The sequence below is a fragment of the Schistocerca serialis genome, chromosome 1 (genome assembly GCF_023864345.2).
Source record: "Schistocerca serialis cubense isolate TAMUIC-IGC-003099 chromosome 1, iqSchSeri2.2, whole genome shotgun sequence".
NCBI lineage: Eukaryota > Metazoa > Arthropoda > Insecta > Orthoptera > Acrididae > Schistocerca > Schistocerca serialis.
The window spans coordinates 1,101,162,056-1,101,176,303 of record NC_064638.1 but is presented as its reverse complement, the minus strand read 5'-3'; the positions used below and the strand labels follow the sequence as shown (position 1 = coordinate 1,101,176,303).

The following is a 14,248-nucleotide window of genomic DNA, read 5'->3' as shown; positions in this document are numbered from 1 at the left end:
TCTCGTAGAAGGTACTTTTGCCTATGAAGTCTACAACTGGTAATTAAAAGTTGCTAAGTGAAGTCGTGAAATGTTAAGAATTGCTGCTTGAAAATAATTAATAGGTCTGAGTAGTTCCAGCAATTTTTTAGTTCGTGAAGTCACCATCGTTCTTCGCGTCGATTCCCTAAGAAAAGCCGAAAAATGAAAATAAGAGCTGCATTGTAAGAACGTATCAGGTTACTACGAGGAAACGTAGCATTTCTTAATGCAGCTACATGGGTAGCGGAGGCTGTGTGGTGTGGGCTAGGCGGTATTTTACGCTAGAGCGTCTCTGGAAAGTACAGAAGCGAATTCAGGCTCAAACGCTACATGCCAAACACAGGATGAGCGTCGACCTAGGAACCAAAGGTATAATGGTCGTAAATAGTCGTAGCTGTGTTGGGAAAGAACCAGAGCTACAAGCACTAATAGAAAGACCTGTAGCTGAAATCGCTGTAGGCATTGAAAGCTGACTAAAGTCGAGGATAAACGACTCAGACGGTGTTCACAAAGGCTACACTAAATACAGTTTGTGGCTGCGTGTTTGTTGCTTTCAGTAGCCAGCAGTTTATCTTCTAGTGAAACTGAAGTAGATAGCTCCTGTGAGTTAGTATGGGTAGAGATTATAATAAATCATTAATTGATTCCTTTTACATGACTTCCGACTCAGATGATACAGTTGCTGAACAGTTCAAAGAAAACATGAGTCTCACTTCAAATAGTACCACACTTATACAATTGCAGTTGGTTGTGACTTCAGTCTTCCCTCGATATGTTGGCGAAAATACATGTTTAAAATCGGTGTTACGCATAAAACACCGTCTGAAATCATACTAAATAATTTCTCCTAAAATCAGTTTGAACAGTTACTGCAGGAACCCACTTGGAGTGTAAATGGTTGCAGAATGTGCTGGACTTCTGAGCAACAAATAATCCTGGGCAAATAGGGAGCGATTTTTACCGCAAGGTTGTTGTAGCGAAGTTTTAAACTGTGTCATCAAAAACCACCAAAAATAAACGCAACTATATCACTTTAAAAAAGCAGGTAAAAATTCACTTGTCACCTTCCTAAGGGAAAATCTCCAGTCCTTACAAACTAAGCATAGACCAGATGTGGTTTAAATACAATGAAATAGTGTCACCGGAAAATGAGGGATTTTGAGGGGTGGCCAACCTGGCCTACTAGCTATCATCCTTGAATAAAGATAAGACAGATGAAGACGCTAGTGACCGACAGGGTATAGCAAATACACATAGAATCACAAGGTCGGAGATAGCAGTGATTTATTCACTGGGAATGTGGTGCTGGAGGTGTAGAAAGATGAACAGCAGGCAGTTCGTGGCAGATGGTAACGAGGCAGTGCTGTACTGATGCAACACGTACTTCGTCGGGAGCCGCTCATCCTCGTCTTTCGGAGCACGCTTGTGAAGCACAGTGACGAAAAAGCGGCCATGCGAGCTGGACTGGTGCAATTCACGGCATTGCCCGACACTGGACAACGCGCCCACACCGCGCTACAGTGGTAAAAGTACGAACCCCGCCACTGTCTTCTCCAGCCCTGCCCGCAAACAACATACGCGTTTGAGATTGGACGAGCAAAAACACGACACTGACGAAAGGAAGTCTGGAGAAAAGTCCTTTCGCTGTAGAGACGTATGGGCTACAGCAATTGCGAGAGCATGGGCGGCAGCATAAGGCAGGGAACAAAGGATGCGTCGAGAAGTAATTAAAGAATGTGATATCAGGTGATGGATTCTGGACCTCTCGACGATGCACAAACCGCTGCTCTATCATAATTTGCATATAAATTTTATTTCGAAGTGTCTAAGGATACAACTGCGAATTAAATCAGCTAAATAACTACAGAAACGAAAGAAACCTTGTTGTAGTAATTACCTACATACACAGGAACCTACATCAGTAAACAGATCTATGATGCATTCATTCTGAGAAGAATTAATAAGTTGCAGAAAATGGCGGTGGCCTTAGAGAGATTCAAGTACAAACGGAGCGACTTCTCTAAACTGAGGCGCGTACGAACGCAGAACATCCCGCAGTTGCAACGGTCGAGGCTGCGCCAGGTTACAAAACTCCTGGAGCGAAAAGCAAGCAGCTTGTCTACGGCCCAGCAGGCGACAGCTAGCCGCTTGACTACCAAACGAGTAGGCACTGGAACTACTTTCTTCAGGTGTAGACACACTAGTGTGAGATGCTGACCAACTAAGAAGAAAAGAAAATCCCAAGCGTTGCCACTCCAGCCATTCTGGAACGTCTTCTTGGAAGGCCCACTACCTACCATATCGTCTGCCATCGCCAATTGTCCATACGTAAGCACCGCCAAGCGACTGTTAAGCTTAACGGTTCGTGAGTTCAGGCACAGTTTAATAATAATGCTCGATTCGATCGCCGTTTTGGTCGTTTGGCGATCCCGAGTACTTCGCGATAATAAGAGAGAGCAGCAGCGTCGGCCTTGCGATAAGGTTCGCCGAATTCTCTCTCTGAGGTGTCCTCAGTTAAACTTGGGTCGCAGTAGATGAATGCTATTTGTATACGTCATTTTGTGAATGTGTCTACATGAGTGGAGGCTGCCCTCGGTTAAGGGGATGCTGTTCTCTGCTAATTTAGAAATATATCTCACTGTATTAGCTTTTAACTCATTTATTTGTGTTTCAATTTCTACCCCTTCCACCAGTATCCACTCAAATCAGTGCTTCCCTCCAAGTCGGGTCGTAGTCCATGCATTTCCACTGTGTGATACTGGGTAGAATAATAACATAAGGCCCCGATGGCCTATGGTCCACTAACTGGGGTAACCTCTTTTTACTCAAGCTGCCTGAGATATGAAAACTGTGGCAATCATTTTAGGTGTGGTAGCGCAAGCTTACCAAAAAACATTGCTAGCTGGGACATTATAATAATGTGGCTGACTCTCCCAGACGATTCAAAAAGAACGGAACCTATTTTTCCTTTTTTATTCCTGCGGTGGTGAAATCACGACTACGGGAAGAAAACGTCTTATCAGTGGTGGAGCCGGCCGTTGTGGCCGAGCGATTGTAAACACTTCAGTCCGGAACCGCGCTGCTGCTACGGTCGCAGGTTCGAATCCTGCCTCAGGTATGGCTGTGTGTGATGTCCTTAGGTTAGTTAGGTTTAAGTAGTTCTAAGTCTAAGAGGTCTGATGACCTCAGATGTTAAGTCCCATAGTGCTTAGAGCCATTTGAGCAATCAGTGGTGGATGGGCGGTGACTTAGATATTACGTCACACTTTTTGAATGGAAAAACACTCTAAAGAAGTAGACTGGAGAAGGAGGAAGAGAGATCTTATGAAGTATAATGCTGTTTTAGCATAATAGTGGCAAAGCGGGGATTTGTACACAAGTCAGACTAGAGGCGCGAAAGAGCTACGAACAGTGCAGTCCCTGGACGCAGACAGCAAGAGAGATACGGTCACGTAACATCGAACATACAGGCTGGAGGTGTAGAGGACAACACTACTACTTGATTTTTGGAGGTCGGTCGGTGAACGAAAAGGAGTGGGACCACAAACGCGCAGAACATTAAGAGTTGGTTTTAGGATGCAGTGGAAGAACACAGAGCGTATTACTCAAATGGGAGATAGGGAGCAGGACAGATTAACATTCGAACCGAGGGAGTGGAGGCAGGTAGAACACACGCCCGACAGCAGTGACGAAGGGCCACCACGAGCTCTACGGCTCGACGGCAGACGATGCATATAGGCGCAAAGTTTCGCTAGTTCAAGGAGAAGTGGCTGCCCACGCAATGATCTTTCTGCCCCACTAATAATATTACCTTCGTTCACTATCAGTTCAATGCCATGCATTCATTGCTTACCTACTAGAAAACATCGTGTGTCTGTGAAAGATCGCAGCATATCCTCTTAAAATGCTCGCTGTTCACCAAACCTTGCCAACACTTAACGATGATTCTTAATCTGAACTGTTGTTCGAGACTGTGAATCATAAATCCTGGCAAAATATAACGTTATTACTCGAATAAATTTTAGATATTGTAATTGGTGACTGATTTCATAGCTATGTCATAGTAAAGAGTTAGAGAAGAGTTAAAGAGATAACATTCAGGACATGTTGCTTAGGGCCATTAACACCATTCCGCGTTATTCATAATCCTTCGCGTAAGTTAATTAATTATCGTTGTACCCCGAGGAGAGATCTAACTTTGGGGGTCAGCCTCATCAGATCCGATTGTGCACGCAGCTCGTGATCTAGTGGCAGCCGGCACGGTAGCTCAGCGTGTTCGACCAGAGGCTTAGCTGCCCTCTGTAATAAAAAAAAGGGAGTGAATGGATTAACAATGAACTTCAACGGGCGTCAGAGGCCACGATTAATTGCAACGAACTATAACGAACAAAATGAGACAAAAAAAGTGGCTGGCGCTGCTGCTTCTGGATCATAGGGTCCCGGGTTCGATTCCCGGCCTGGTTGGGTATTTTGTCTGCCCAGGGACTGGGTGCTTGTGTTGTCCTCATCATTTTATCTTCATCATTATTCGTAACAGTGGCTCGATTGGACTACGTAAAAATTGGGACTTTGTACGGGCGCCGTTGACCGCGCAGTTGAGCGCCCTACAAACCAGATATTATGATCATCATCCGATTGTGGAAACCCATCTAACGTAGAAGTTACTCTGTCATCTGGTGGGGTCTTGAAGTTCATACCGAGTAAATTAGTAAGAAACGGAACACTTTTCCCGTCGTACACAACAGAACACTGTTGCAGAAGCAATGATAAAAGGATGCCAAATTTAAAAGAACGCATATCTCCAATATTGGCGCTGCTGTACTTGAGCTGGAAACTTCGCGTGGGCTTCAGTGCGAGATACTTTTTATAGTTTTCACAGTAAAACTCTGTGTCGAAATCTGACAGAAAAATCCAAAAAGATTCTGGCACACCAGCGGCAAGAGACAGTTCCTTCACTGTGTGACAGCAATGGAAATGTTACCAATGGCAGTGCCACTAAGGCCGTCTTCCTATACACGTTTTCCAAAATTTCTTCGCCACGGAAGACGAATTAAATATTTCATAATTCGAATCAGGAACAGCTGCCAACATAACACAGAAATAGATATCCACGGTGTAGCGAAGCAGCTTAAATTGCTTAATAAAGCAAGTCTTGTGGTCCAGATTCTGAAGTCCTCCCCGAATATGCCGATATAATAGTTCCTAACTTAACAATCATATACAACCACCAACTCGTTGTAAAACCCTTACCTAAGGAATGGAAAGTTGCAGGTTACAAGAACACTCACGAAATCAAATAGAAGGAATTCCCTAAATTACAGACCCATATCACTGACGTCGGTTTGCAGTACAATCAAACATTATGAATTACGACCTACTGTCATATAGTCAGCATAGGTTCAGGAAATATCGCTCTTGTAAAACACAACTAGCTCTTTTCACACGAAATAACGGGGGCTATCCACAGGTGGTCTCAAATTTGATTGTATATTTCCAGATTTCCATACACCGTTCCTCACGAGCGGCTTCTAAACAAACTGCGTGCCTGTGGAGTATCATCGTCTCACTTGTGTGACCTGAATTCGTGATTTCCTGTCGGAAAGGACTCAGCACGCACTAGTTTACAGTCATCGAGTAAAACCACAGTGATATCTAGTATTTCACAAGGAAGTGTTATTGGCCCTCTGCTGTTCCTAGTCTATACTGGTTGTCTCTCTTAAGATACGTCAGGAGCGTATTCTCTGGTATTTCGGCAGATATTTACAATTTTGTTTTCACATTGTGTAACTGGAGTCAGACCAAACAAATAATGGTTGACACGTCTTTCGTGCGAAGCTCAGTGTCCACAGAAAGCCTCGGTTTGTTTCCCATTCCAAACAAAATGATTTTTAAATCGGAAGTTTACAAGCCCATGCCATTGAGGGTTCCCAAATTAGCCTAGTCTAATATTTGTTTCATCGACATGTATTAACAGCGAGAGTAAAACGCGAAGAATAAACCACAATCCAGCAGCGACTCACAAGGAAACCTCCCCATCACACCCCCCTCAGGTTTAGTTATAACTTGGCACAGTGGATAGGCCTTGATAAACTGAACACAGATCAATTGAGAAAACAGGAAGAAGTTGTGCGGAACTATGAAAAAAATAAGCAAAATATACAAACTGAGTAGTCCATGGGCCAGATAGGCAACATCAAGGAGAACGTGCGCTCAGGAGCGCCGTGGTCCCGTGGTAGCGTGAGCAGCTGCAGAAGGAGAGGTGCTTGATTCAAGTCTTCCCACGAATGAAAATTTTACTTTCTTTATTTTCGCATAGTTATTATTGTCCGTTCGTTCATTGACGTCTCTGTTCACTGTAATAAGTTTAGTTTCTGTGTTTTGCGACCGCATCGCAAAACCGTGCGATTATTAGACGAAAGGACGTGCCTCTCCAACCGGAACCGAAAACATTTGATCGCAAGGTCATAGGTCAACCGATTCCTTCACAGGAAAACACACCTGATATATTCTATACGACACTGGTGACGGCATGTGCGTCACATGACAGGAATATGTTAGGAATATGTTGTAGACCCACCTAACTTGTACACTTGGCGAATGGGTAAAAAGATTCTTCTACCTTGCCCGATTTAGGTTTTCTTGTGGATGTGATAATCACTCCCAAAAAAGTGACGAAAACATAAGAGTTTGTCGCATAAACTGAAAATAAAAAATTAAACTTTTCATTCGATGGAAGATTTGAACCAAGGACCTTTCGTTCCGCAGCTGCTCACGTTACCACGAGACCACGGCGCTCCTGCGTTCGCGATCTCCTTGATGTTGCCTATCTTCCCATGAACTACTCAGTTTGTATATTTTTCTTATTTTTTGACAGTTTCACACAACTTCTTCCTGTTTTCTCAATTGATCAGTGTTCAGTTTTTCAAGGCCTATCCACTGTGCCAACTTATAACTATATCTGAGGGGGGTGCGATGGGGAGGTTCCCTTGTCAGTAGCGCTGCATTCTTGGCGGTAGCAGTCAGTGGGGGCCAGGGTGGTGCTGTCACTTCTGAAGTTCTGGTTATTCTTTGAGTTTTTCCGTCGCTGTGAATGCATATATTGCACTAGGCTAATCTGGGGTCACTCTATTGAACTGGCACGTGACTTCCGCTTTAAAAATCGTTTTGATTGTAACGGGAAATAAACCGACGCTTTCCGTCAACACTGGGCGTAGTGACAAAGACGTGACTAGCACCATTTGTTTGTGCTGACTCCAGCTACACATTGCAAAAGATAGATTGCAAATATCTTCTTAAACATCAGAAAAAATGCGCTCTTTAGGCAACAATATGAGCAGACCCCTTAGAATGCACGCAGATGGTACTGTCATTTACTGTATAGTGAAATGAGAACGAAGGACTTCAGGTAATCCATACAGCCTACGAGATCTAGGAAAACATTAAATGGACTGGAGTTGGCTCAAACGATATTTTAGTCAGCCTGGATGTGTTCTCACTATTTACGGAAGCTCCTGAGGTGGACACATCGAAATTTTAGGAATAGCTTTGGGTTCTCCGTTACCTCCAGCAATGGCTATCCTTTTTATGGAAAATTCTGAGGATTGTGCATTAAATTTGGCTCCCCTTCGTTCATCTTCATTTTATCGTTATTTTGACGACACGTTTATGGTCTGGCAACATGGCGTAAAAGCTCTGGAGTACTTCTATGAACATATGAGCGTACGCATCCAAACATCCAGTTTACTGTCGAGACAGAGAAAGAGGGAAGGCTGCTATTTTTATACATTTTGGTACAACGAAATTCGGATGGCTGTCTCGGCCACACAGTGCTCCTCAAGCCGACGCACATGGGTCTACATCTTAGCGCCCAAGCGCCCAGAATTTTCACCATGCAATCCAGAAGAGAGCAGCTTTAAATACACTCGTACACAGAAGAAAAACTCTTCTAACGAAGATCATTTGGATGCCGAAGATAATCATCTGAAGTACATGTTCCGAAAGAAAGGCTATGTGTCACGTGATATGAAGACAGCATTCTGCAAGAAAAGGAACGGCGAAAACGTGGAATATTCACGTGATGAGCCACCGATTGCATTCCTTTCCTTCTGCAGCGCTGCATCTAGCAAAGTAGACATAGAGACATAGTTCTGGGACGACGAGGTATCAGGTTTATTTTGCGACCTCCTGTGAAGATACAGGAGATGCTACGCCCTGTTAAGGACAGTCTCGGCCTCAGGATCCTGAACTGGAGAAATCTGCGATTCCTGGGCAAAGCCTCAGAAACAAACATAAAATACTGTTTAACGAACCAAAAGGTTTGTCCCAGACTCCTATATACTTAAGATTCTGTAATTAAAGAGGCTGTAGAGATAAGAATGTGTGAGAACCATGACAGCGGGTATATAGTTTTAGCGGTGCGTGTAAGCAACCTCTCGATGCAGAGAAGACCCACAGATACTCGTCGCAATGTTTTCACTACTGCGGGAGCGGTGGCTCCACCAGCGCAGACGTAGACATCATCTGCGACAGCAGGATGTAATTACCGACCAATCAGGAGCCGTGTTTGGGCAATGTAAGGCCACCGAAGCGGCAGTACTGGCTGTCAGTTGCTCCTGATGAAGACGATGGAGATAATCGTCGAAAGCTCATGAACTGACACAGCAAGAAATCCGATTACGTCTAGTGAAATCCTCATAAGATCACAAACAACTGAAAATGGCTTTGATAAGATATCTGTATGGTGCAAAGCGTGGCAGTTGACTATAAATAATCAAAAGCGTAAGTACTAAAAGGAATCCTTTACATTTCGTTTACACTATAATTCACACAAAGTTAAAGGCTGTCAATTCAGATAAATAACTAGGAATTACAAGTACGAGAACTTCAACTGGAACGATCCCAGAGATGATGATGTTTGGAAGGCGAATCAAAGAGCGCGTTTTATTGGAAGAACACTTAGAAAATGCCACAAGTCTTGTAAAAAGACTGCCTACGATAAGCTTGTCCGTCCTCTCTTCGAGCACTCCAACACTGTATGGGATCCATACCAGAGTGAATTGATGGAGGACATCGAAAAAGTTCAAATAAAGGCGACTCATGTTGTGATATAGCGAAATAGGAGAGAGTGTCATCGATATGAGTTCGGGTAGGAATCATTGAAGCAAAGGCATATTTCACTGCGGCGAAATATTTTTACGAAATTTAAATCATAAAATTTCTTCTCCGAGTGCGAAAATATTTTTCTGATGTCAGACTACCATAAAGTGAACGAAATCAGAGTTCGCATGTAAAGATTTAAGTGTTCGCTTTTCCCGTGTACTCTTCGAGAGTGGAACGGTAGAGAGTAGTCTGAACGTGGATCGATGAACGATCCGCCAGGCACTTAAGTGTGAATTATAGAATAGTATTTTAGATGTACACTGGTATTACAAACTTAAGGACAAAAGTTACTGTCACATGATGTGTTACTGCTAAGCAACATAGGTCGATGGAACTTGAGCCATACACAGAAAGAACTATAACTGAAACAAAAACTCAATGAGAAGAACAGAAGTAACACCTTCATTCAAAGACAACAATGACACTCAAGTCACCGCAATTCATAATGGTCCCCTGGACACCACAAAATACTGGAGTTGGTTTTCAATAGGGTGTGTGATCACTAAGTTCTGCAAAGTGCTCCCTTGCTGTCGGGTTGGTAAGGAGTTCTTGTGGTAAGGCGTTCCATTCATCCACCAGGATGGTTGACGACTGCTAAATGGTATACATGGTCTTACTGCAATATGTCTCCCCAACGCATCCCATACATGTTCGATGGGATTTAAGTCAGGGGAAAGGGCAGGCCAGGGGAAGGAGTGCAGTGCCACAATGAAGTTGTCGTTTAGTGTGCTGTCTTCAAAGATTTTGAGGTCAGTACGCCCACAACACATGGACTACCATAATGATTATTTTCGAGATTGTTCACGGATGCGTTACGTGTCCCCATCGTTCGCCATATGAGGGTTGATTCAGAATCATGAAGAAAATTACCGGTCAACGTTATTGTGACACTGAATTCCCTCCCAATGTGCATCTCTTCTAGGGATACATTAAGCCCCGTAGTCTCAGATTTAGCGCGCAATATGCGTGATCTCTTTAAATTTATTGTGTTGAAATCGAAACGTTACGTCAGCTACTTGATATTTTGAATTATTTTGAAATAACGGAAATTTAATTTCTTTTGACTACACTATCAGTCACCATTATTGTGACCGTTCCAGGCACGTGTTGTGCATGTCATGGTGAACAACTTTCTCTGTGATGTTGCTTGACATTGTTATTCTTGGGTTCATAAGCAATCCTGATACACAGTCAAGATTATAATACACCATTTCGCCCGCCTTTTGGAGGCCCTCATTATCCGCTATGATTTATTTCTGTAAATTCATAAACAAACATGTTTTTGTCCTCGAAAAAGAAATAATGCCTCAGTATCAGCTGGCGCTTTACTTACCTGAATCATAACAAACCCAAATCCCAAGCCCTTTGATCACTCAGCATTCTTGCAACCAGTACTAAAATGTAGATTGTGAATTGCGAAAACCACATCCAACTTTACATATTGAACAGTTTCAAATATTTTTTATAAATCTTTGCATATGATAGATGTTAATGAACGTATAATCTACTAGATTTCGGGTGTGCAGCTACACAAACCCTAGTTCTTCACCCGGTCTTTCGGCCGTGTATCGTCCGACCTCCGTCTGAGTGAGCCGATAGTCTGAAGTACAGCTCTCGCTCAGTTAAACCCGCGGACCACACCAGTTATGCAGCCACAGATACACAAACACCAGAGATTTTTTTCCGCCGGCGGCATGGAACAATGCATACATTGAGCCTGTGGATACACGATTGATCCGTGTTGGGATATCGATGTATCATTGGAAGCTGCGCTCTAGCGACGTCTTTAACACTACTTAAAAAAGTTCCTGATTCCATGTTTTGTCCAGGTTGAGAATGCTACCTCTATTGACCAAATTCCTTAAACAAATTTCCACTACTTCGTTTACTACCGAGTCCCATAAAGTTTAAGTTGACCAAAGAATTTCGACGTTTTCATACAGCGTAGACTGATTGGTGTCAGTGTGGTGCACCGCCATAGCCAGATGAATCATTGTAAAAGCCACGTCTACCTTCGGTGATCCGTAAGGCTGCGGTTTACAAGAGCCCTGCCAATCTGGTGTTTTCTTCATCCAGCAGATGCCGCGAACAGGCCATGAAAGATGTAAGCGAACCTTGGACTATCGAGATGCACGAGTGCTCGAAAGCTGTTCAAACAATACTCACAGCAAGTAGTCGACTACAATACAAACAGTGACACCCTTAATTCCACATCTGAGACCATCGTGCACTATTCTTGAATATTTGACCATCCAACATCAATTATGTAGAAGTAATCACTAGTGGAAAAAAATATCTCTTATTTATACTAACCAATGATCATTCCATAGATTATTGGTGCTGGAATGTATGCGAAACCAGTCATCATCACCTCAGCAAAAGCTACTGCCTGGGCTTTGTCAATCTCGTCAACACACCTGAAAGAGAAATCTATTTTACTTTCACAAGTATTAGATTACTAGGTAACTCGGTCTCTTTCTTAGTGAGAAAGAGCGTGTAAGTTGTAAATGCAATGCAGAATTTTAAACGTATACAAATTGAAATTACATACATATTGTAAATATGTATGTATGTGTATGTGTTATACATCATCTTCTACACCACTGGACCGATTTCAACCAAAATTGGTACACATATCACATACTGTACAGAAAGAATCCTTGTGGGGTAAGAAACACCTATCTATCAAAAAGGGGGAGGTCTGGGGGTGAAAAAGGAGTGTAGCCCACGACACTAATACCTAGACTACATTCATTCAGTATTTGAGAATGAAAGCGCTTACTAACCTGCAACAAACTTTACTCATAACTTAAAACATTTACGAAATTTTTCTCGCTGATGAAGCCTTTGCCGCGCGGGAGTAGCCGGGCGGTCTCAGGCGCTGCAGTCATGGACTGTGCCGCTGGTCCCGTCGGAGGTTCGAGTCCTCCCTCGGGCATGGGTGTGTGTGTGTGTGTGTGTGTGTTTGTCCGTAGGATAATTTAGGTTAAGTAGTGTGTAAGCTTAGGGACTGATGACCTCAGCAGTTAAGTCCCGTAAGATTTCACACACATTTGAACATTTGAACAAAGCCTTTGGAAATGATGAAAATTTCATCACTTACTACATTTTCGGTCTTCATGGAGTAAAATTGCCGCATCAGGCAGGACGTTTCAATTTATTACTTCTTTACTACTAACTGTATTCGTGACACATTTTGCAGACGGTATTCACATACCATTGAATGGGCCTGCAAAATTATATCACAGTAGATACATATCTCAGGAGATATGTTGTCAGAAACGCTGAATGTATGAAAAGCTGCTGCATCATGCATGACATTTAAATTTATTACTTCTCGGGTATTAATTCTACTCGCAACACCTTCCGCAGACATAATCCAAATATACCGCTGATTCACCTATTAGATTATATAAATCATTGTACGATACATACTTTAGGATATATAACGTCATAAACACTGAGATGTCGAGAAACTGCTGGGCGAAATTCGCTAGAGATACAGGTGTTCTATCTGAACAAATACGTGGAATATGCTGAATATGTGTGAAACATGTAAGACAAGTACATACATAAACAAAGCCACAGGTAAAAAGCTTTTGGACTGATTTCAGTCAAATTTGGTACAGATGCTACTTAGTATCTGGGAAGAGATGAGGGTTGGGATGATAACGGGGAGAGATGGGCAGACAAAAGGGGGAAGAAGAGACGAACCCAGGTAGTGGAAAGAGGAGGCGGACAGAGAGAGGGGGGGGGTGGGAAATGAGCAGGAAGGGAAGAGGAGGATACGGACAGAGAGAGGGGAAAGGAGGGGATTGGGAGAAGAAGGAAATAGGAAGAGATGGACAGAGTGGAAGAGGAGGAAGACACGGGCAGAGGCTGATGGAGGCGACGGACCGAGGGGATAGGAGAAGATGGACAGAGAGATGGGGAGGAGGGGATGGACAGAAATAGAGGAGGAGATGGATAAAGAGGGGGAAGTGGAGATGAACAGAGGGAAGGGGAAGGAGGAGATGGATTAATACAACGTTGGAACAGACACATACCCGGACAATGCTGGATACTCAGCTAGTTTAAGAATAGAATCGTGTGCAAGAATAATGCAGTGTGGCACATTTTTGCGTCGCCTTGCTGCACTCCGCCAGTCTTTTAACATAAAGCATTATTCGTGCAGAGCCGTGAAAACTGCTTGTGTCTCCTTGCTGTTTAGTGCTGCCCTCGGACAGTAATTAGGTCAACTATTACAGCAGGCGATACGGACTGCCGTATACAACATTATTCCACGCAATTTTACAAAATGTACCATACAGTGTTATTCGTGCACACGCTTCAATACACTGTCGCCCCAGATGTGCTCCATTGGAGACAGATCTGGTATGTAACCGAGGTTTGTCCTACTGGAAAATACCCCCTGGAATGATATTAATGGCGGCCCAAGTGGCCGAATCACCAGACTGAGTATAAATTTGCAGTTATGGTGCGTGAGAGTACCAAGAGAGCGCTCCTGCTCTCATACGAAATGGCACCACAGACCATATCTTCAAGGGCATGCCCATTGTGTCTAGCTTGCAGACAGCTTTGTAGCAGGCGCTCAAATGGCCTCCTCCTTGCCAACACACGACCGTCACTGGCACCGACAAACATCAGCCCCCATCAGACGACACAACAGACCGCCGCCCTGCCCTCCAAAGAACTCTCGTTTGACAACACTGAAGTCGCAAATGGTAGTGGTTTTGGGTCAGTGGAATGCAGGGCATCAGGTTTGAGCTGACCTTGAAGTAATCTGTTTGTAACAGTTTGTTGTGTCACGGTGGTGCCAATTGCTGCTCAAATTGCTACTACAGAGCTGTACGATGCGTCAGAGCTATACGTTATGGTCTTCCCTCGCGGTAGTACCACGTGGCCATCGAAACCAGTCTTCTTGTGGTTCAGCGTCGTCCGCCAACAGCTAGCGTAGCGACAAGGTGCCAGAGTGACTTCACTGTCTACCCTTTAATGGGGAATGCTCACATCCAGAAGGTTCAGTTTGCTGCAAATGTGTGGAGCAAGCATGCAACCATGCCACAGA

General features: G+C 43.6%; 1 protein-coding gene across 4 annotated transcripts in view; it reads right to left on the bottom strand.

Moving 5' to 3' along the window:
* The window catches only part of LOC126416409 (solute carrier organic anion transporter family member 74D-like), a 130,561-nt gene that overhangs the window by 9,080 nt on the left and 107,233 nt on the right, over positions 1 to 14,248 (bottom strand). For 3 of the 4 annotated variants that reach the window (XM_050084125.1, XM_050084134.1, XM_050084141.1), the window contains one exon: positions 11,494 to 11,597. The exons of the other annotated variant lie outside the window; for it this stretch is intronic. In XM_050084125.1, coding sequence (XP_049940082.1) covers positions 11,494 to 11,597 — 104 coding nt within the window. The remainder of the gene's footprint in view (positions 1 to 11,493; positions 11,598 to 14,248) is intronic. 4 annotated transcript variants of the gene reach the window in all.